The sequence below is a fragment of the Pithys albifrons genome, chromosome 2, assembly GCF_047495875.1.
Source record: "Pithys albifrons albifrons isolate INPA30051 chromosome 2, PitAlb_v1, whole genome shotgun sequence".
NCBI lineage: Eukaryota > Metazoa > Chordata > Aves > Passeriformes > Thamnophilidae > Pithys > Pithys albifrons.
Window position 1 is genome coordinate 67,904,725 of NC_092459.1, and position 25,057 is coordinate 67,929,781.

The 25,057-nt window shown below is 38.1% G+C and overlaps 1 protein-coding gene across 6 annotated transcripts in view; it reads right to left on the minus strand.

Annotated features, from left to right (window-relative positions):
* UTRN (utrophin) overlaps positions 1-25,057 on the minus strand; it is a 386,042-nt gene that overhangs the window by 266,936 nt on the left and 94,049 nt on the right. For all 6 annotated transcript variants that reach the window (XM_071549382.1, XM_071549384.1, XM_071549380.1 and 3 more), the window contains 13 exons: positions 24,623-24,804; positions 23,742-23,892; positions 22,213-22,332; positions 21,356-21,457; positions 18,375-18,482; positions 17,613-17,792; positions 16,133-16,302; positions 13,642-13,765; positions 11,846-11,933; positions 9,798-10,033; positions 9,349-9,529; positions 6,641-6,786; positions 3,798-4,010 (listed from right to left, as the gene is read on the minus strand). In XM_071549382.1, coding sequence (XP_071405483.1) covers positions 3,798-4,010; positions 6,641-6,786; positions 9,349-9,529; positions 9,798-10,033; positions 11,846-11,933; positions 13,642-13,765; positions 16,133-16,302; positions 17,613-17,792; positions 18,375-18,482; positions 21,356-21,457; positions 22,213-22,332; positions 23,742-23,892; positions 24,623-24,804 — 2,001 coding nt within the window. The remainder of the gene's footprint in view (positions 1-3,797; positions 4,011-6,640; positions 6,787-9,348; positions 9,530-9,797; positions 10,034-11,845; positions 11,934-13,641; positions 13,766-16,132; positions 16,303-17,612; positions 17,793-18,374; positions 18,483-21,355; positions 21,458-22,212; positions 22,333-23,741; positions 23,893-24,622; positions 24,805-25,057) is intronic.

Here is a 25,057-nt window from a genome sequence, read left to right on the forward strand (position 1 = left end):
GTCTACTTTTCCCATCATGTAAGTATTACCGTCTTCTAGGTAAACATCACTCCTAGATCATGTCACTAATGGATGTGTTGTCAGCTTAGGGGAGCCTCTGCCACATTGAAAATAACAGAAGAGCCACCTAGGCAGCAGGACTCACAGGCACTGCCTTGCTCACCAGACCAACAAGGACATTTTAAGCATTGTTCACCTGTCTGCTTACTGTTAAAATATTTACATTGTTTTTTTCAAAATCCTAAATGTGAGAAGTGCTGTTTTGGGAAATGTCCGTTTTTAAAGGTGAATTAGGGAAAAAAAAAGAAACATTAACAATAAACTAACATTTTCAGCTAGTTGCACATGATCACGTGTCCTCCAAGAGCTGATATTCACTCATTACTTTTTTCTTTTCTTCCCCACTTAATTTTTTTTCCCTTTGATAGCAGAATGCTTCAACTCTTCTCTTAACCAAGGAGCCATCCAGCCATCCTCAAACTAATCCTGTGTCTCTGGTGTCTACATTACTGACCCGTTCAGTGTCTGCACCAGGACCATATACCAAGTCTGCCATACAAATCTTTCTTGCAGAGTGAGTTACATACTGGTCTCTTCAATAATGTCCACAGAAATTTTACTCAATATGTTCCACATTCTCATTTTTCTTTATACAGAGATTTTTGTAGTCTAGCACTGTATAGATTAGTACCACTCCTTCAAAAGGAAAAAAGTCAGAGAATATAACACAACTGTTCACCCACTGTCAGGTCTATGAAACATTTAGAAAATACAGGAACCACATACTTTAAAATACAATTCATAAGAAAACACCCCCAATGTAAGTCACATATTTCTTCAGATGGCACCAGCATGTATATCTTTCATTTACACCCCCAATGTAAGTCACATATTTCTTCAGATGGCACCAGCATGTATATCTTTCATTTTCAATTAGTTAAGAATAATAACAATATTAATAAAGCAACTATTTAATAATTGTCTCCATTGTTTCTTCAGCTATTTCTTTTTCAGGTTCTGTACTTCCTTTCAAGGTTACAGGAAAGTTAACTTCTTGTTTGGGAACAAATTCTGGTCTCAACTCTACACAGAACCGTGAGCCACTTCAATGCTCTGCTCTCCCCAGCAATTCAAAAGTCACATGGGGTAAAAATCTGTATCTTTCACCAGAGAGTGCTTCATACATGCAGTGATACCAACATCATTTTGGCCAGTTGTGGAAAACAGGATGCTTCACCTTTGACTGAAAAAACTAAATAACTGATTACTAACCAAAAATCTGCCATGCTAATACTGTACATATCTACTCTGCTCTCAATAACCTACTCTCATTTAAATACAACGGAGAATTTCAGTTTTCAAGGTCCATTCTTCACACAGTTAAAGGTGTGATTTCGGAAAGTAGGTGCATGTACAGACTACTCAACTGAACATGACCCGAGTGCAGAAAAAAAAGAATTCTGCACATGCAACAAATTAAGGGAGGGAAAAATGCTGCTCAAACTGATGAGGTAAGTAGGTTTTGCTTGGTGTAGCTAGAGCTAATCAAGGCAACGGCAAATCTGCAACCATCTGAAGAATAAGACTGATAGAAACTTGTTCCACAAAGGACACTGAGCAGACTTAAATGTAGAATATTTACTCTGTCATGCTAAATAATGAAACAAATGAGACACGGTGGGAAGTTGCAGATTATGGCAGTCAGGGGAAAAATTAATGAGGACGTGGTTGCTGGGAAGTAATCGCCAAGGCCTTGGTTGAGTCCTAGAAGTTACAAACCACCTCACTTGGGGGCTGTCAGCTCCTGCTGACCAGTGGCACCAGCTGCTCCACAGCTCCGTATCATCCCAGACTGCTGCAACTAGCTACTGAAGGATGGGTTTGAAGGAACTAGACTAAAAGCAGAGGTACAAGTATACATTTCTGAACACACTTAAGTCAGAGGGTGTTGGAAACAGGAACAGCTTTTATGTTTACACTTCAGGTATTACAGCCTAACAAACGAAACATACATTTTTCCTCTGAAAGCCTGTAATTCCCCTTCCTGTTCATAACTTGGTTTTTGGCTTCTATTTACATGTTCACTAGCCTAGACTGGACTATCATGTCTATACTATTCATATACGTAGATCACACACACATACAGACTGCTGGTAGTAACTCATGTCCTGAAATAAATAATTAGTGATCAACCCTTTTAAAGCAGAATCCAGTTATTCCCTCCGGCATTTTTCCAGCAAGTAAAACCTTTCATGGGATTGAGGCTTTTACCACTTCTGAACCACAAACAGTAATGGCTTGTACAACTTTCACTGCAACATCATGCAAATCAATTACCTGGCCTTAGTAATACAAATTTCAGTTTAAACACATGTGTCTGTACTTGAGTAGTCATTAAAGGTCCCATCTGGCTTAAAATAGAAGAAAACCAAAATAACATAAAAATCTCTATCAAATTGAAATTTGAATCCATTATCAAATAAAGAACCACTTTCTGCCCCAGAGGGAAGGGAGAGCAAGATGAAAAATACTTTTTGGGGAAAGCAGTGGTGTGTGTGCATGGTATCAAAGTCCTGAAGAGGGTGCACAGACAGTTGCTTACATTTATAAATTGTGTGATGCCTTCTCTGTTACAAAGAATGCAAACAAATCCATACATTAAGATATGTTTAACATATATGGAAATATGTGTTTGCTAGCTAATGTGCCTTCCTCCTAAGAGAATTTCTAAAGCACTTTCTTGATTTTTTAATTTTAAAATGCAATATGAAAATGAATTTTAAAATGCAATATGAAGCTTATTTACAGCCTAGTTAAACAATACACTAGGGAAAAACAGTGGCACTGTGTTTGGGCTTATATACTGCTTTGATCAGCATATACTTTCAAGCTGATACTGAAGATCATTACCACCTATTTAACTTTTGGGTCACAATAATATTGCTATGGGCTAAATCACAGTATCTTTTTATATATGTTTTCCTTATTTTTTTTCTTCCTCTCCCCACAAGAATACAAAAAGTCTAAAGAAAGGAGTTAAAGAAAACACAAAGGAAACAATCTTACCAGTAAATACTGAGTCTATTTCAGTGAAGATACTTAAGCACTCATGTCTCCCCTTATTATCACTGGGTTAAGGATCTATATACCTTTGTTTTTAATCCCTTCTTTATTTTCTGTCATTCAAGATTGTATACACACACATATATATATTTATATATATGTAAAAGTGCTGACTAACCTTAATTATTTAACTTTCCTTCCTGACACTTCAGAGGCCATCATTTGGAAAGGGAACACTCATGATACCCAAGTATTTTCTTTACTTCCTTTTTTAACAGGCCACACTAATATTTTACTACTGTTAACCTAAACACCACTTAAAGGAGCAGGTTTTCTGTAGCAGGTATGGAATTACAATATTAAATGTCAAACTACTAAGGTACTGGGCATCTGACACTAACCACAATACAGCACATCTGCCCTGGTCGGAACCAACAAGCACAGCTGACATACCCTCGACTTTAGTATAACCTTTGCTTCTGGTATTGAAAGAGGGGCACTACTTTTAAATGAAAAGTATTGCTGTTAGAAGATAAAAAAATCTTGGGCACATGAAAAAGTCATCTTCTACTCAGTTACAAATACACTACATGTGCTCTCAGCCTCTGTCAGACTAGTGGCTCACCAACGTTTCAGTTCTCAATCAGCATCATCTGGACTCCTGCAGGAACACAGAGAACAAAAGGTCTCTAAAGAAACTGAATTATGTAAAAAAGAAAATGCTATCATTTTACCTCAAATACTCTCAATTTGGATGTAATTTCCTCCAGTAGTTTAACATCTTTGGAAATCTTGAGTTTTAACTTGTCCCAGTGTCCTTGAACATGCTTAAACTCCAGAGTGTAGATGTTTTTTATATCTGAAGAAGCATGTTTCTCCAAAGCCTTTGTTTCTTCAGCAAGTTTATCTACCCTGGGCTTCTGGGCTTCCAGTGTCTCACATACTGTCTACAAAAAAGAATAAAGAAAAACCATCACCTTCCAGTATTAGCCATACAACAAATACACACATACAAGTGCAAGTACATCAAAGGTTTCAATGTGCAGTGATTCAGTGCACAGGTTCAGTGAACAGTGATATTCCAGTTACTGTAGTTATTGCAGCAGAGATGTTCAAACAACCTTTTAAGCAGCAAAAAAACCCTTCAGCTGCTCTACTGGTGCAGTAGCAGAGATTACAGAAGGGGTAGCAAAGCTTGGCAATGTAGCTAAACAAGCCCAGGCACCTACACCTCTACTCTATTGTACAGTACTGACACTCAAGATAAAGCAATGGCTGTGCTACACTGCAGTCATAGAAGAAATTGCAAGGTAGTTGTACCAGCACCTTATTATTTTCGTTCTGCCCACAGGCATTTGTTTTTTTTTTTTCAAATAAAACAAGCAATAAAGCACACACAAACAGGTTAAGTGTGTTTTTTCAAGTTTTGTAAAGTAAAAACCATGTTTGGCTGTAAAGAAAGCTCTACATACTAGAGCTTTAAATACTACTTTTCCAGCTGGAATACAGGGAGGACACAATCTGAATATATTAGCTGTGGTATTGGTGATATAAAGAATACCTTTATCTGAAAGAGTTAATTGACTAATATTAGGGGAAAAAAACAGCTGAAGGTATAAGCCAGGAAAATTGAACTGGGCACTTTTATTATCCAGCTTCAAATTTGCTTAAGATAAATTTGGAATGAACGCATGAAAGGTTTATTAATTTTATTAATTTAATATTGCTAGTTTATACATTTAATGTGTACATGTGGAATACATGCATATCTATTTTTCTGTATTTTTACTGAGGAAGAATTTTTATATATATTCAAGCTCACAGATTTACTTTTATTTATCCTATTTCTTTCCCTATGAAGTACACCATTTCTTCTAAAATGACAAGTAGTGAGGTAAAAATCAGACTGGGAAGAGGGATGCATGTTTCAGCAAACAAGGGCTTTCTCTGCAAGGGACTGAGCAAATCCCTGGCTTGGGTCTACACCTGAAGCACTTATCAGTGCCTGCTACAGTGCAGAAGAGGCTGAACAACCCCAAGGTACACAAGCAGATTATCATCTACAGTTTGTTCTCATCTCCTGTCACACTCTTTAAAGTTCCTATACTGGCATAGTATGTTCTTTCAGGTTATTTAGTTCTCTGAAGAAAAGGGGGAGGTAAAATTTGGGCAGAAACAGGAAAAGACAAGCCTTGAAAGACTAAATGCCACTGCAATTTAGGTAGCATATGGATCAGAAAATCTCTGTGAACTTTTAACAATACAGAAGCAACACTAAGGAGAAAACCAAAGAATCAAAACTGATTTTTAATCTGGCAGTTCAAAAAAATGAAAGCAGTAACATCTTTGTTTACTCAAATTTTAAAAATTATCACTTTCTGCTGAATTGAGAAGGTTATAATCAGACAGGGGCCCTCCCCATCCAGCAAGCAGAGCTCAAGAGCTCCTCCAGAGTCACCAGCAGCACTCTTATGTGACCACACAGGGAAAAATACATGCTTCCAAATTAAGCACGATTCCACAAAAGCAGTAAGAGATGCTGAAGGGGGAAGGGAGATTTTGGGGAGAAAAAATATAAAAAAGTACTGTAGATGCACAATTCTCTCCCTGGAGAGATCTCCACCCCTGCCCCAGTAACTGTTATTTACAAAACAACTGTCACCCACTGATATTCACCTGCTTTATAGGCTCACATTAGGAAACAAGATATTGTTTCTACCAGACAGAATTTCTGTATCAATTACCTTTATGGCTCATAAGCACTGTTTCCCTTTGAAAGGCGATCTGTAGGCTAGCAAAGTACAGTTACTCTCTCCTAACATCCAAGAAGAATGAAGTGGGATGTGTTGGTTAACCAGCTGACTCCCAAGGACAGTTTGGGCGGGCAGGCACCTCATGTCTGGGTGCTTGGAGGGGAGGGTGACAAGCCTGCACATCACAGTCTCCACAGGAAGGCAGAGGCAGGGAGCCCACACTGCCACCAGGGGGACACAGTCTCTCCAGGACAGCAAGCCCAAGCAGGCTGGGCACAGGCATGGCTGTGGTGCAGCTCAGGCAGGGGTAGGAGGGAAGGCCAGGTCCCTGCACCTGGTTTTCCTCACAACCACACTCAGTAGCAAAGCAGCAGACCTTGGATCAGACCACCAACCTGATCCAACTAAGCCTCTGGGAAGAGGATGCTCTTGGGACCTTAACCAATGTTTTGGAACTCGTAAGCACAAGAGATACACGCACACCAGGGAGTGCCCCAGGAAGCCACCAAGGTTGTCTGAGGTCCTCTTTTCCCCCAGCTGAGCAGTCCCATTTCTTGCCCTTGTCTCCGGGCACAGGCAGTAAGAGAGCTGTGAAGTCTAAAGGCTTGGGGACACCCAGTCCTTCACTGGACATGTCCCTCAGCAGCCTGTGGTAACCCAGCTGTCAGCAAGGCACCTGTAGAAGCAGCTTATACACACCCCACTCCCTGACCAACATTCCTCTGAGTAACGTTTATTACTCCACTGATAACAAGGCAGGAGAACAGAGAATGACTGTAGTTGAGTAAGCAACTTCCTCACTTGACTGCGAAGGTGAGAGTTACCTTTGCCTGCTGAAGGGCCTTCTCAACCTTACTGGGTTCACTCAGTCCACTGGCAATGGACTGCTGCTTCGCCTCCAGCTCACTCAGTGTGTCCTTCAGGCGCTGCAGGGACTCCACGTACTCCTGGCTCGGTTGGTTTTCTGTCTCTGGTACCAAAAAACAGTGATGGAGCAAGATGCAAGGTAAGGAAATAAATGAGATCCAAGTTACAGGGGATGTGAACATAATCAACCTTCCCAGAGCCAAAAAACTCTGCTGCTGATGGCAATGATTTTCCTTTAAAAAATATTAAATATACATAATGCACAAATACGTATTATGTAGAATACAATAATAAATATATAATTACACACACAAAAAAAACCTGAAAAACTCTATCCCATTTTAAGATTTTTTTTTATGCACCTAAGCACCTAGATCTGGTGGGGTGGTGGAATTGATAGTATTTTGGAATTTGCACGCCTAACCCCCCATCACAATTTAGTATTTTTCATTTTTAGAGCTTTTAGACATATCTTTTCATCCACAAACACATGCAAAGATATCTACTGTATATATAGAAAACAAAGTATAACATATTAAATAGCCATGTGTTACATAGTTAAATATACACACTATATACAGCAAATATATAAGCTAGTATTTAGATAGAAGGATAGATACATACAAAAAACACATATTAGTGTAATAGTAGTGTTTGTGTTTTGGTTTTTACTTTTGTATATATATATATATATATACACACACACACACACACAGTTGTACAAAAATAGCAGCTTTCAGTCTGTTGCCAGAAGACAGACACTACTTAGGAAGAGTGGAAAGAGAATTAAAGCTAGGATGGAGTATCTGCTTGCAATCCTCAACTGCTTCTCAAAATTAGTTCAAGTCAGCCCTCTGTGGAATCCCAGGCAGGAGGCAGCATCTCACTCTGGCATTTCAGAATGAAAACAACAGATTTAGACAAAATGCAGCAAACAGGATTTCACCTGTAAGACCTGCACTGGGGTATGCACATTCTCTGGCCTTGGACTCCTAAGCAATTTTGTTACTGCCACAAATGAAAATTAATCTAAGCCTTGTTCAAACTCACCAGGCAGCTTTCAAACAGCTTACTGTCAAAACTGTCCTACGGTTTATAAAAAAGAGTCAACGTTTCTAGAGAGAATCCGAATTATCTAGCTTTCTTTTCTCAAAACTCCAGGATCAATTTAAAGGGGATAAAACAAAGAATTCAACAAAAAGCTGTGTGCTGTGACTAAACTATAGTAAATCCTGGAGGAGAAGAAAATAATTAAAATATGACAACAAATTGTGTCTCAATTCCCAATAAAAAATGCCCATAGAGATGGAACTGAGTAGCACTCCAGGAGAGAATTTTCAGAGGCTCAAAGAAGTGCCATGAAAGGAGCTGGCCTTCTGTCAGTCAAACCCTGCCAAGTTCGCATATGCACAAGTGACACCACCCATTTTTTCCACCAATTATATGGCTCTGGAAGGCCTTTTGCCTTGCAGCAGTTCAAACTATGCTGGAATTAAACACCTGAAACTTACATTTCCCTCTGTTCTTTAGCAATATAATTTCACTGCAGGTTGTCTCATTCAAAGAAACACACAAATAAAAATTTAACATATTACAATAAGGTGTTGCTACCAAGCAGTAACTGGTTCAAGTGCACTGATAACACCTCAAGTGATGTGTTGGACGAAAAAATAAGCAGTACTTTTGTCACATGAAATATAATTACCAAAATACACAATATCAATGAAATTATTCAAAAGTACATGAACTCAAAACAGCTACAAAATAATCATTTATCACAGTAAGAATGAAAGTACACCCTTGCAATTTGAAAATGGCAGGCAGATACATTATTCAAAGTTTTATGCATCATTTCAATTGAAGCATGCAGGCCTGGTGCAACACACTATATATATGGCCCAATAATTTAGCAGTCAAGCCTATTTTATTACACACAGAATAAAGCATTAATGCTCTTCCATTTGGGGCCGCTAATAAAACACTTCCTCAAATTCCTCTGAAACAAAAACTAAGGGGAAGAAATCTTCTTATAGGTCTGTGCTCTTGCTATTTAGCTGTAATATATTACCAGAACTACATATTTTGTGTGCTACATTTAAAACCCTTTAGAACCAGCATGACTGGTTTGAATACTCGTAATGAAAATGTTAATGCAACAAAAACCCAAGTAGAAACTGCCTGAAAAGCAAGTCAGATTCCAAATCACTTCAAAGATGAAATTTGCAAAAGAAAACATGTATGCCTAATGTGCTCAAAGCCATGAAAAAGAATAAATGTCACATGTGCACTCCCATTTTACAAGGTTCTCCTAATACTGCATTTTTCATTTCTAGTATTATTATTTATTTCTGTAAGTGGCAGTAAAACGCAGATTTTCAAACTATATTATCCAACTTAAGTCTTGCTAATTCCTTAAATGAAGTTTTGTTCTTGGAAGGTATGTTGCTTTCTTCCATGGAACAATGTATTTTGAAGTTTGCACAGAGGAGGCCATAAAAATATACTTTCAGATGAATAAAACAGTTTTGCCAGTTTGACCCAAAACCTAGTAGAATCAATAAGATAACTCTACCAGAATCCAAAGTGTTTTCAGTCAGCTCAAAACAAACAAAAAACTCACAACACAAGTAAGCAGGAGGCTTTATATTAAATATATTTTTTTTACCTTTTTTCAGCTGTTGGTGACGTTCCTCTAGTTTCTGATGAGTGAGCTTGAAGTGATCAAGAAAACCATTCAAGTTCTCCTGAATGAAATTTGGAGGCATTGGCTGAGAGGTAAGTGCTTTGCAGGTGGCTTTCAGATGTTCCAGCCGTGGACACAGGCTTGTAAGATGAGTTAACTCCCCCTGTGAAAGATTGAAACCAAACCCCAAATTCATACTTGCCTTATTAAGAGAAAGATTTGAGTAAGGTACTGCAGCACAGCTCTTCCACATTAGTAGGGAAACAACATTAAGGTGCTCCTGAGACACAAGTACCAAAATCTTCCAGTCAAATCAGGTGCCCTGCATGACTTAGAAATTAAATTACCTTACTGACTAGGCTACGGTCCTCTGGGGGATCCTGTGCTTCTGACACCCTACAACCAAAATTAACAAGTTTTGCCAGACTTACCTGACATAAGTCTTTCAGGACTGCTGAGGGCTGGGATGCTGAAGAAGCATCATTTTTAAGCCAGTCATCCTTCTCAATTAATATCTTCTCAAGCTCACTCATTTCCTTCAAATAAGCATTTATATCTTCCTGGTACTTTATTTTTCGGGCCACTTCTTCTAGATTTTGAACCACATCTTCCCACTCTGACAATATTTTCTCCATCACAGTTTTTATATCCGCTGTAGGAAGTCCTTCTAAAAAGATTATATAAATTATTGTTATGTTGCAACACATTTTGATTAACAGGCATTTAACAGTTCCACTCTTCAAGTACAGGTGCACATTCACATTAACACGCAAAATGCTTCGATTCCAAGTCCACTCCCTATAAATCTGTACTTACTACTTAACAGTGTTTCAGCTTTGTATTTCCACATTAATTGTAAAATGAAGAGGAGATATTCCATTTCTGTTTTGAGGAAAGACACATGGGGAGGATTTTTTACTGCACCACCATAAGAGGAACCCAGCACTCTGGTTAGGGCAGCCAGCCAGTGTCCACAAGAGCACTTGAAGACCCAGCTCCATTGATCCTCCCTGTGCTCACACACTGACCATCTGCTTGGCACACCTACAGCACAGCAGCTGCAGCCACGCACACAAGAGAAGGAAGCATGCACACAAGGGGCAGTCACTGTCATGGCACAGCCTGTACACACCCCAGGATAGAAACGGATAGAAATGCACACGTGTGCCAGTGCTGTGCGTTACTCCATACAGGTGTAGTTGAGCCTGGGTTTGGAGAAGGCTGTCATTCTGAGCTGGACAAAACCTACTAGCAGATGCTAATGCTAACAAAATCAGGGGCTGTAGGTCAGTTATGTTGTATAGAATCCAAGATTTAAGATTACAAGTAACTAGAAAGAAATTTCTGTATCTTAGTTTTCGTTGATCTAAGAAGTTTTTCAACTATGCATTTCTCAGTATGGTCAACAGATACTGTTCCATAGCCATGACCTATCACAGCTGAAGGCGTTTGTAGGAGACAGAGGAAGGGATGATTTTTGTCTGGCTTTGGAAACAAGGAACAGATAATTTTTACAACCCAAACTCCAGGTCAAACCGGTAGCTTTCAGCCATCAGCTTCAGGGCAATGGTGGCCACCGTAAAAAGCCTCAGCTGTAGTAGGCTAGGAGGAGAGGATTGGAGATGCTTAGCAACTTGGGGCATACATGCAAAGAGTCTGGCTGCAAAAAATGTAACAGTAAAGAAATACAACAGAAATCAGCATTTTCCAAAAGGAATGCTGGTCAGTACACAGGACAGTGATACTATCCCTTCAGATGTCTGACTGTTACCACTCATAGTAACTTCACCAAAAGACTGTCACTAGATGATACCAACATTTCTTTCATAGAGATCACATTTCACTGACAGAGGTTTTTGTCATTATGAAACAAGATTTTGGCAAGGCTTAAAGATTCAGTTTTCATGGATGTTAATTATAAAATCCCATGGATAAGTGTTCTAATTGACAATCAATCATTTTCCCAATCATGTAAACTTCTCTCTTGCCTTTGAGCCATAAATTGTGACCGTTATCGCCAAAACACGCTGACAGTTTTTACGTTAATAGATAAAGCATGATTAAAAGAGATACACACATATGTATCAAGGTTAAACTTGGCTTCAAATTTTTCACTTCTCCATGGCAGTTACATTGTAAAACTTTATACTTCAAACAAATCAATTCCTTCCCTCAGAAGCATGTAACTGCCATTGTTACTGAATTAGAAATAATTTTTTAAAAATAATTCTTAAAAGACTGCAAATGAGCACATGCACATTAAAGAATAACAATAGTGCTTTTCTAGAAGCTTTAATAAAAACAAAATACATAATTAACTGGTAACAGTAACATTGATCACTGTCTGTGAAGGAAAGAAAATGGAGAGAGATGGAAGGAATACGTTGTAATGCTTAACTAGAGAGAACATATCTCAACATGATTTACCACCAACTCAAGTAATTAAATTGCAAAACAGAAAAACCTCCACCTTGCTTACCCCTTCCCATCTGATCCAGAAGAACATGTCCACTTTGTTTCAGTTCATCTAACTTCTGGCTTTTTTCAACTCTTTCTTTTTCAATCACCTTCAAAGTGAATCCCAAGAGAATAGTTTCAGCAAAGGTTATTTTTCTTGACTTCTCTCTTTCCCCCATTAACATATATTTTCCCACTACTACGCAAAACACACCCAGTTTTCTTGGATACAGCACTTTCTAAGATGCCTGTTCGTTCTGTTTGTTCAGAAAAAAAAAATGCAAAAGGAGTTAGCTCTCACAAGCACCAAACAAGCAAAAGAAGGTACAACAGCACCAGGAATACTGTTAAAAGGGTTGATGATCCTGCAATGTGACATACAATATTGAGCTACCAGCTGAAACAAGCCACTTGTGATGAAAAATTGTAATTCTTTAATGTGAACCAGAGGAGAAAAGACTTTTCCTTCACCTCTACAGTCCCTACTGAGATTTTCAGTACAAGGGAACAACCAGACTGTTCCCTAGAAATCTAATCAGCAAGAACTATAGCACACTAGTAATCCATTCTCATAAGCTCTGGTGCTTCACTCTCCTTCACAAAGATATAGTGAAGAAAATTCTATATGACTACCAAGATTTTTAAAGGAATGAGCTCCTTGCTCAAGCCATGCATATTGGTGAATATCCCTGTGAGAGTCAATAGGTAGAAAGAGAAAAGGTAAGTTCCTGGCCACCGGGCCACAGTTCAATATCCTCTGTGATTAAAACAAAGTATCTCCAAACTAAAATCTTTTTGGAACTGATGTCAAAAGTCATTACTCTGGTTTAGATTTGCCACAGTAAATTCAGAAGCGTGCACTTATTTGCACAGCTGAGAAGAACAAACACTGTTCTACCCACTTACAGGTCAATCATTTGAAAACAGTAGTTCATGGAAACCTGGTGTTTGTCTTACAGCCTCTTTTATAAAGGGCTATAAATGTTCATAAAGATCTATAAATAAAGTATTGGGAGGGTTGTTTTGTTTTTTATTTCCAACAGTACTGTCATTCCAAACATTCCTACTGGCACCGTTTTGTACTACAGCACTAAGGAGAAATCTCCTTATGGATATTTTTAAGTATTGTTTTTGATTTCAAAAGCAGCTTCGGGTCCTGCTGAAGCTTCAGTAAGTCTTCAGTATCAAAGCATGCTGAAAGACCAAACAAAGGCAACAATACGTTCCTGAAACAGAATTAATAGAAGATAAAATGGCTGTTTCATGGCTCCCATAGGATTCTGTAAAATTATGTATTCTGTCTTGCAGGTCAGCAATACTGTCCACAAGTTGTTGCTCCAGAATTAAGACAGCAAACATGTCCAAACATTGTAACACCACACCACTTTGGACCCTGGGGGCCACAGTGTGTGAGGAATGTCACAGCATAATTCATGTGATCTCTGAGCACACCACTGGCCTACCTCGCCAAAATTATAAAAGTGGTGTCAATCAACGTCACTTCCAACTGCGAAACATGAAACTAAAATATGCTACTTAGCGTAAAAAATATTAATCCTGAAGACAGACATTTTTCAGAATTCTAAAGGAGACATCAATAATATATGTTTTTAAAATTTCCTGTGGATTATGCAACCCAACACCAGCAAAAGAATGTGTCCAGCTGGTCAGAGATTTCCATGTATGTCCAGTTCTGAAACTATTTAACTAAAGGACTTAATCCCCTCAAAGCATATGGATCAGCCCACACCTCCAGCTGACAGCCACCTTAGACACAAAGTACACTATTCACTGCAATTCTCTATCTCCCCAGTTTACCTTCAGCTTTTCTTTCATGCTTGAAGTCTCTCTCATCTTCTTGTATTCTTTGATGTCTGTGGTCTGAATGGTAGATTTTGATTTTGAAATCCAGTTCAAGAGCTCAGCACTTTCAGCATCAAACCTAGTTTAAAAGGTCAGACAGTGGTTTGTTTTTTTGGATTTTTTTCCCATTTCAGTCACTCTGTCTTAAGTATCAGAAGTCTGAAAGTTCAGCACATTATTCCTTCCTAAAACAGCAAGACTGCACACAAAATTCATGCTTCTCATATTACTACTCACAGGAAGTAGGACAGAAAGAGACTTTCAAAACTCTATCATCATAAAAATTTTGCACATCATATTAGCCCTTGGGAACAAATTGAGAATGCATGGTCCAATTTATTTCTCATTTTTTAATACATAGCTTCATGCAAACTATAACTTTTTCTTTTAATATGTCAAAAACTAGTTCTCTGTTGAGTAGTTTAAAAGTAATAAACTAAACCTCAGGAAAAAGACAAATAAGAATTACAGTTCTAGGTTTCATAAAAGTCTGCTACACTATTTAGTCTGAAGGAGAGGCTGGCAGCTTAAGCACTCAGGGCAGTGACAGCAGACAAACCTTTTTGCACATTTAGCTGACTCAAGATTAGCTTATAGCTTAATGCCTTTGGCTACAGTGGGCATGGCTATACTACAATAACTTTCTTAAGCCTAAAACCTCTAAGCTACAACCTATCACCACCAAAAGAAACCAAATCAACCCTCAAATTAACCAATATTGTACAAAACTTGAGAGGACAGGTATACTGTACAGATCTCAAACCAGGCCATATTACTATTATATTACTTAACAGTGTAAATCCTAACATGGAGCTAAGAGCATCCCAATAAATGCAAAGTCGCTGTCAGTCACTCAAAGTTTTCATGAGAAAACCAGCAAAATTCTACTTACTGGTCATTTGTTGGTTTCAAACAAATGGTTTGCATTGCATCATGCAAAACATCAGAAACTTTAAACTATTTTTACTGACCCTTTTTAAATACAGTTTGAACTCTAAGAAAACAGATGATAGATAAATCACTTTTGCTTTCAAAATCTAAAATAGTTTCTACAACTCATGAGACACAGAGAACAAGGTAGATGGGTTTCTGACTGCTTTATTGCCTTGGGACACCCAGATGCACACACCACCCCCAACAGTGTGAGAGGATCTGGCCAGTGTCCTCAAGAGGGTTTTAGGGAAGGTTCCTCACCCTTTCAAACCTCCATTTCTCCTCCAGAAAAAAAGAAGGTAACAAGTCTTTTTTACTGTGCAAACACACATCACCTAGTACAGTGACTCCCTGCTCTTGAGGCAGCCCTCTACCTCTCCATAAATGACCTGCCAAAGATTTAAACCAGTGACAGCTCAAAGAAATGCTCGTTTTCTGAGCCAAGCACAAAAAGCAAAATGTTGAGTATAGAGCATTTACTTTCTTAATTTATCTTGGAACAATTCCTTTAGTTTTAGGTATACTATTTAATAAAGAAAATTCAACACAAGTTATTAAATATTCCTTAGTCTAGAGGAGAGAAGGCTGCAGTAAAACCTTATGGTAGCCTTCCAATACTGAAAGAAAATTGGGGAAGGACTCTATCAGGAATTATATTGGTAGCACAAGGAGTAAATGTTTTCAACTGAAAGAGAATATATTTAGATTACACATGAGAAAGAAATTTTTCAGTATGTTGTGGCTAGACACTAGAACAAACTGCCCAGAGAAGCTGTGGATGCCACATCCCTGGAAGTGTTCAAGGCCAGGTTGGATGGGGCTCCAAACAACCTGGCCTGGTGGAAGGTGTCCCTGTTCATGGCAAGGAGGTTGGAATGAGATGATCTTTAAGGTCCCTTCCAGCACAAACCATTCTATGAGTCTATATATGCAAATCAGCCAGCCACTCCAGAAATACTTGTCAAAGGAGACATCACTGTAATAATTCTTATTACTAAATACCAGGGAGATGGAATAGATTTCTGGCCCTTTTTTATGCAGTTTCTCCCCTTTCTCTCATATTTTATCGAGATTATAAATAAATAGTAAATCAATCAAAATACTTGGCACTTTCACAACACTTTTAACCAAAGATGAGAAGATGCTTTTCCAAAAGAAAGCAAAAATAATTATTTCTAACTTTTCAGCAAAGAAGCTGAGGTAGAAAGGACTGAAGACCTGCTTCTATGAGGAAAAAAAACATCCCTGTTTTCCTTGGAAATTAATGGAAGCTACAGGTTTTCTGTCGCTCTGAAAACAAGGCTGTACGTAACATTTCCTTCCCATTCACAGAATCACAGAATTGTTAGGGCTGGAAGGACCTCTGGAGATCATTCAGTCCAAACTCCAAACCCAACCTCACAGCTGCAACTTCAGTATAGCATACTTCCATAAAAGAAGAATAAAAAACCAAGAATGAGAGTCTATGTAGTACCTAATGCTCAACCGAAAATGATAGTGAACATATACTTACTTTTTCTTTGCTTCACTGTCCCCTGGAATTTGCCTTTTTTTTGGGAGTGGTGGTGGGGGCAACTCCTGTCTGGACTGTTTAACCACTACCTGTTCCTTCAATGGTGTTGCTTCTGCAGCAGTCTTCTGTGAAACCTGTGACATCCCTACACTTCCTACAGCTTGAGTTACCTACACAAAATAATTTAGGAAAAGGATTACATGCCATTTGTAACAAAAGCTGAATTGCTGTTTCTAATTTTCCTTTATTCATCAATCATAAAAGCCCATTCACTCACTCCTATAAATGACCACACCTAGCTGTCATGAAGCACCTTCACCATAGAGGCCACTCCACAGAAAAACTTCATTATTCTCATTTTACAGATGGCAACAAAGCATCAAAATTCTCAGTTCAACTAGATTTTCATGCCAGTCCAAGTGAACTGAAATCAACAAAATAAGCATTATATATATTTTCTTTCATAATTTGTTCATAAAAAGAACCAAGGAACTTAAAGTTTATAAACATACAATTCTACATTTTGTATTTCCACTCCATAAAACCGTGTGTAGACCTCATAAAGAGCTGATACACGGTGAGTTTGACCTAAAACCTCACAAGTCAATAGAACCTTTCATGCTCTTTAACAGGTTATAAAGTAAGACCCATGGGAATCAACCTGTAAGTTCAAAGTATGTGCTTGATATTTAAGGACAGTAAAAGGATGAAGACAGGATTTGGCATTCTCTAGTGCTTTGACTCAAGCACAAGAACAAACTAAAGCCACATGGCTGAAATGAACTGCTACTCAGACTGCACAACTCATTCACTATACACTACATGGATCATGAATCAGTGCCATGGCTTTCACCATAACAACATATTAATATCACATAAAAAGGCACATATGAGTTACAAAACTGTCAAATAAAATTCTCACAGAAATCAGTGGGAGTTCTGTCTAAATAAAAACATTACCAAGCACTCAAAATACTAAAATAAACATTTAACAATTCAGCTTGGCTATTATGATTACATGTCAAACAAACAACTACTCTATTTTCAACAGATGAGAAATCATACTCACTGAGCATAAATGCTTGTATGACTCCCATTTATTTATCTATTCTGGGTTTTGAGTTTTGTCTTTTAGTATCAGATTTAATCCAGTCCCAGCACTCTTATAATGTTTAAAGGCATTTGCATTGATTGATAACACATGGCAAGCCTGCTTTACTCATCAGAAAAATGAAGCTTAATCTGCATGAGAAAGGGAGTAATAGTACTAGTCAGGTTAACAACTTGGGCTTTTCAAGACCAAAAAATGCAGACAGCTTTGTCAGCAGATAAAGTTAGCTCCACATGAAAAAGCACTCACCTGCCTCTCTAGCCTGATGCCAAGAACCCTCCTGGGCAACTTTGCTGACACAGTATAAGTGAAATTTGCATACATACTGTCATCTATAAAGCTAAATAGTAATAAAGCTCTGTTAAGTACCTGGTTAGAGTAATCCTCTAGCTTCTGAACCAAACTGTCCCATCTCTGAGTTAGTTCTTCTTGATCCTGATCAATTTTGCTGGATGCTCTGCCATTTCCAAGGATTTGGGCCACATCCTGACCTAGCTCATTCAGCTGATCTAGTGTTTGACGTTTCATACCCATGTCCTCTTTCAGAATCTGAAATTGAAAGAAAATGTTAAAAGATGACATCAAGTATTCTTCTACCGCTTAGCTTTTAATTCCCTGTCTGGGAGGCAAATGGGGTTGAGGGGGTGGTGATGGGGGTGAAAAATGTACTACCTGAGTAAAAGGAACAGGTCTGTCACGCAAAAAAAAGCACTAACAGATGCTCTTTTTAAAGAGCACATCCTTGAAACAGCTCCTAGAGCAGTCAGCAGTATCTTGAGTAATAGTTACAAATGATTAGCTCAGATACAAGCTGCTAAAATGAAATAAAAAACAAACAACACCACAAAGCTACACGTTGGAATACACAGCTGACTGGTGGACGGCAACAAAACCGAAACCCTGTCAAAAATCTAGCATAGCTGTTCCAAAGTTTGGCACACCAACCTGCAACGGACAGGGATGAAACTGTACAGATTTTTCTAATTCAAGTGAAAGAATCTGGCAAGGAAAGCACATTGGTCTGGCTTCCAAAGTGTCACACATTCACAACTCCTACCAGGGTCAAACTGGTAATCTGCCATTCATTAGGCTATGAGGTTTGACAGGATAGTGCAGGATAGTGATACTCACTGCTAGTTTTCGAACATTCACACTCAGGTCTGTTTGATCTTTAAAGTTGGTTGTCTGGACCTTACTCAAAGCCTCTTCTTTCTCAGTTAACCAGGCATTCAATAAGCACTGCAGGTCATGAAAAATAGCACAATACCAAATTTGTCAAATATCTATTGACAACTCCTTCTTTAAGATCTTTGCATTCAAAGCATAGTTCTGCAGTCTTTATATGCAGCAATTTCAGCTGACTTTAACAAAAATAGTAGACAAAAGGGGACAAAATATCAGATTAGGGAACTAATACTTTCCAGAAAAACAATTTCAACAAAATAATTTCTCAATACATCAGAGCACACCTTCCCCAAAGTTATTTATAGCAAACAGACATCCACCATAAAGCTGACATACAACTTATAAATTATACTAGAATATATCAAAATGGCATGTACACTTTTTTTCCTATCCTTCTTCCTCTGTGACTCAAACCCAGCTATTAGAAACATTTTCTTACGGAAGCTACGCTGTCAGTAATTCAAAATTCTTTCAGTATAGGTAGTCAATCAAATGTTAATTAGTCACCTCCCTATTTATAGTACCTACTTTCAATTGCAAAATAACTTTCAGCAATAGCTTCTTGAACTACTGAAAGTTGGAGTGGTCTGCTCCGAGTAGTTCTAACTCAGGGATCCTGAACTTTTTCCATTTTTTTTCTAGGAAACCTGAGTCTTACACAGCAATAACTGGCATCAAGTACCAGCAAAGATTTTATATATTATGTTGCGACATATTGCTGCTGCACAGCAATTTCCATGGACTAGAATGCCCAGCTCTCTATCAAGCTCAGTTGCATAGTCACTGGTCTTAACACCGCTGATTTTCTGTGTTTCAAAATAAATCATACAGCAAGGCAGACCTTTTTGTTCTTTGAACAACATGCTTTACAACAGCCACTAGGCTCCTCAGTCTAGCTGTGTATTTTTGTCATTGTCCCAGAACTTACTATAGCAACTTTTGGGCCAAAGGGTTAAGGCAGTTTACATTGCCAATGTAAACCAATATGCAAAATGTACAGACAGAAAATACAGTGGTGGTGGTGGACATGACAGAAGACTGCGAGAAACAAAATTGTAACACCATATACTCTCTAGAAAAATCATGCTGGCATCCCAACTGACATTTTATGCATAAGAGGAGCTTAAAAACCCTTCAGTGCACTCAGTTCATTTCTGCTAAATCAGCAAAGATAACTCTCTCTAGAAAACTGAAACATAATCATCAGTCCTAAGTAGTATCTGGCACTGATTGAGGAATTTGTTTCCTGAGTGGTAAGAATTGTGGTTTACAAAAGCTTTCTAGGCAGCCATAAAAAGGCTGATGCATCACTGTTGCTCATCTCTTCGTGTGGTTGGCCAAAATGGAAAATGCTAGTACCTAAAAGTTTTGCCTACTTTTGTGTTAACAAAGTATTTGTATTCAAACCTTAATTTTTGTAAGTTGTTTGATCATTCTTGAGGACAGATAAATGTAATAAATGCCTTTTTCAGTTAAACAATGAAAGCAAACATAAGCTGATCTAAGTAAAGTAAAAGAAACTCTTATTTCCCCATTATATGCTATTTGACATTCCACATTAAACACACGGATTAATTGTTTCACTTTTAAAGAGCAACATAATTGCATACAAATTTAAAAAAAGCTGCATGTAAAACTCTCACAGAAGATGACACTTTTAACAGTACTGTAATAGTCAATGAGTGGTCACTTTTCCCAAAAAAATACAAGGGTGGAAGAGGAGAGAAACATAGAATCACCAAAACTAAGAGCACTTGAAATTCATACTTTGACATACACAGCAAGGATTTGGGGGGAGTCTGTATTTCTCCACTCCATGATCAAGAGTTGGCAGAAAATGTTAGCACACAATTTTCTGGATATACCCATACAGGTGACAAAACAGTATTTCAAAGAAATATATATAAACAAGATAAACCAAAATTTTAACTTTGGGTCCATATTAACAACACTTAAGTTACAAATTCAGCTTATCAATATACTACAAAGAGATATGGGAGGGGTCAGAGAGAAACACATATGCAACCCCAAAAACTGCAGACATAACATCCTTGCCAAAGAAACCAGGCTATAACTGATACCAACAGCTTATCAGCACTGTTCTTCTTCTTTCAAATGTATAAACAATCTGAGTGTAATGTGTTGTTTAATTAATAGCTTATAGTAATAAATACTATCATTTAAGGGAAAAAGCCCAAATTTCAGTAAAACCTTCAAAGGAAAAAAAACAACCAAATCCAACTGTTTCAGACACAAAGCAAGCTGTAGCACTAGGAATACAAAAACAGCATATGTAGTTGTGTTACCATATTTTTAACACCATCAGTTAATTTGTGTTTGAATAGTATTTAATATATATTTAAATACATGATATCAAAGCAAGAGAACATGCACAATGCCATCTTCTTGATAATTCAACTGTTCACCTGAACTCAGGAAAATGAAATAAGCTGCAGGCTTCAGTATACTGACCAAATGCTTCATGTTAATGATTTTGAAAATAGTTATATATTGATTAGCTGATTGCACAATTTTGCACATGCTGGAAGCATATACCTTAATTAGCAACATTTCTGTAATTACAAAACCACCAGATACCTAGAGAATTCAGAGTCATTTTGCTATTGTGAATATTTACTTCCTGGCCATATTTTAAGATTCCTTATAAAATATGTTTTCAAGGTGTTATTGACTTTCTTTCTTAAAACTTTGGAAAATACTTCTCTTGCACTTCAGAGCTACTCTACTCCTCAAAAAACACTGGGAATCCAAACAATAACATAATCTAGTTTTTCAAGGCTTTTTTTCCCCCATGAGTTGCTCAACCCTAGTCAGGGTCCTAGTTGTTTCTTCGAGTTTCTTAGGTTGGTTGATTTTTCCCTTCCAGAATTCAACCAGTCACCCAGAGTAACAGAATAGCTACTAACCTGTTCTTCCAGCAGCTCCTGCCACAGAAGCTGAATTTCTTGCAGCTTAACCCGTCGATCCTCAGTCCAACGACAAACCGCTGTCCACCGCTCACCAAGCCTCTACAAAAGCAGGAAACACACCATGAGGGATCACAAGCTTAACAAAGAAATTCCAAGCCCAAATATGCAAAAGTGTAATTTCTACTTCACGTTCATCTCTTTCTACATTATATCTACCTCCTCGTCAGTTACTGCTTTCACTGTATTGCACAGAACTGGAGGTTAACACTTTCAAAAACATTCACTCACAGCCTTATCTCTGCTCTTGCTGAAGTCAGTGAGGTATTTGATTGACTTCAAAAGGAGCAAACAAAGTAGCATGAATTCTCTTCGAATAAATTCTGTCTCGTGCTCACTGTACTTCAGGTTACAGTCCTAACTTCTGATAAAAACAGGAAAATACTTTAAGTCATACTCCCTAGATAAATCATGTTCATGTCTTCAAATATTTTTCCTATCAGATTTTAACTTCCTAATAAAAATTACTTATATGAAATGAGAGTTGTACTATGTATCTTCCCATTTTATGAAACTGCTGGAAGGATACACAACAAAAGTGCCTAAGTCATTGGGGAATGCAAAAAGCTTGACTCATCAGGAACTGAGCTGGAAACTCACCAAAGCACTTTTGCTAGTTTTAGCTTGAGCTAATTTAATAATTCTTTGAGTTAGCATTCCTTCAAAAACCAAATAATTTTAAATTACTTTCTGGGATAAACTGTCTTTAAACACAAAAACATAGATTAAGAATTATATGAAAATATTTTAAGTGCCTGTTACTACAGTTAAAACAAAAAAGAGCTCTACCATTTTACCTGTAATTGTTCCTCTAGAACAGCTGTTGCACTTTCCCCACTGCTTTCATCAACAATGACGACCATGTGTGTTAGTGAGTTCACCTTCACCTGTTCTGCCTCTAGGTCACTCTGCAGGCTCTACAACAACAAACCAGAGGTTATCAACTTTGAATACATTTGCTATCTCCTATTTTGGCCACAGCCACTACCACAACTTCTGCAGCAAAGGAAGTACTTCAGATTCAACAGTTAAACACCAATCTTACCACTAGAAATCACTGCACAGTTGAAGTAAATGTAAGCAAACAGCTCCTCAAAATTAACTCAAAACCATTCTGTTGAAATATTGGAAAACATGCGAGTGCTTTAAACTGTATGCACCACAATTGATTAGGAGAATCATATGACAACTGTCTTGACTTTCTATATATCTAATGTTATAGGCAAGAGAGCTTAAGTGTTTATACACAAAGATGTTATTGTTAATAAGCAAGTATCATAGGATATGCCAAAGAGGGGAAAAAATCACTAAGAACATCCATCTTTTAGGAGCAGACAAATAATTCCCATAAGTATCAACAGTGTAATAATTGATCACGATGTTCAAAGACAATAGTCAAAAACTGCAGAAAACGTGCAGTTCTCATAAGTTTAAAACCATCTGTAAATTTAAATATTCATACAATTTATAGAACGGATTTCATGGTTAAAGCCTACCTCCAAAATATCTCTGCAAGATCAATACACCTTTACAATACTATAAACATCACTTCATCCCAACATATCCTAAACTACTCCATGAACAACACACCTCAAACTCCCCAGAATCTGAAGACAAAGGAAAAAATGCAAATGTGGGAGAGGAAACTGCAGACCAAAAGTACTCCACTGCTCTTGTTCTGTGAGGTACGCCCCATGCTGGGGAAAAGGTCAAACCTCACCACTAAGCACAAAAGCTAAAGCTTGCAACCATGACAAATATCAAAAGGACATCTTTCTTCTTCACAAGAACATTGCAGCATAAAAAGGCTAGACTTGCATCCAAAAACTCAGTCGAGAGACAAACCAATTCAAAAATACTGTGCACATCAAAGAGCAGTCTCTATGCACCCCCCTAGGATGAAATTCCTGTAAAAGCAGGGACTGGAATCAGTGACTTGGAAGGCCCTTCCTGATCATTTTAACTCTTACATTATTTTAATCTGCAAGTCTCAAGCATGCTTTAGCAATACCTGCCTGTCATTAAGGGCAAGTTTATCCACAGTACATTGGGAAAGGTCTTTTTCTCTGCACAAAGTAAGGGTAACAATTTTCCCTACAGATTTCACCTTTTGCATGAAGCAAATATAATAGTTCCTGCTAGTCAGCAGTGCTCCAGTCTTCAGTTAAGACTTCCCTTCTACCCCATCATCATCCTTTTCCAAACACCAAATGCAGCCATGTATGACTTCTGACACAATCAAGTTTCTCAGCCAAGGAACCCACCAGTGTACACATCTTTCAAATACTTCTCCCATACATATCACATAACAGACAAAAAGGTCTACCTTATGTTCTTCCAGCTGTTGTTGAAGGGACTCCAAATCTTCTGCTAAGAGCTGAGATTCCATCTTCTGGATGCGTTCTTCTGTGACTGTCAGCCAGTCAGACAGCTGCTGCAACTGCTGCTTCTGGAGCTCCATCAGCACGTCATGCAGGCTGCAGGGGGAAGCACAGACTGAGTTATTTCAGAAACAGCTTTCCCAGGAAAGAAACTAAACTCTAGTTCATATAGGAAAGAAGCAAGGCCATTCATAAAACAATTACCTAGCACCAGATAAAGTTTTCACCATTAAGCTAAAGAACACAGTTAAGTATCCTCATTCCCCTCTCTTTTTCTCAACAAAAGAAGTTCATGAATTATGCCATGTATATCAGGGATTGTTTCTTCCATCAGGGATTTGCTGATAAAGCCACCAATCAGAGTCACAACAAAATGCAGTTCTCCCTTGATGTGCAGCTCTTACCTTGGTAACCCACATGTAGGAAAAAACTCTTGTAAATGCTTTTTAGCTGTGTAAATACCCGTAGTTATCCACATCCACTGTACTCCCTACTGAGAAGCCTAAATGTGTTTTTAATACTCTTCCAGTAGTTTATGTAACTACTGCATTTAAATACCATATATTTAGTCTGGCACATCTACATAAGGTAACAGTCACAAAATACTTTACACAGTAATCAAAAAAAACCACCGCAACCAATTATAGCAATTCCTTTTGTTTCACCTTGGAAAGCACAAAGGTGGATTTCATGTCACAAACTGAAGTGCTAATTCTAAAATAAAAAAAAAGTCCTACAAACAGATGCAAACCAACTTCTCCAAGACACAGCAAGCACCAGAGGTCCGTCCTGGACCTCTAAAAGACATTATGCCACCATTACTCACCGGGACTGCCTGTCCATGCTCTCCACCCTGAGTTCCTCCCAGCGGGAGTTCAACAGCAGCATTTGCTCCTGGATCTCAAACTCCTCTTCAGGTGACAGATTTCCCTGGGCCACCAGTTGGTTTCCAGCCTGCAGAACATTGCCAACACTGCTCTGGTGCGCAGTCAGTTCCATCATAAACCCCTGGAAACAGTACAAGCAGACACATCAGCATGGGGTCCTACAGGAGTTTATGAATTTGTAAATATCCTAAAAAATTGTCATGCTTGGAACAGTGCTGCAGAATGAGCTAGTACTATCAAACACACAAACAAGGCAGACCTGTTCCTCTCTTCAGCAAAAGAATTTCTATAAGATACAAAAATTCTGCCAGTAAAACAGAATTAATTGAGGTGGGGGGAAAAAAGCTAACCACCTCACAGAAAGATCTGTTTGA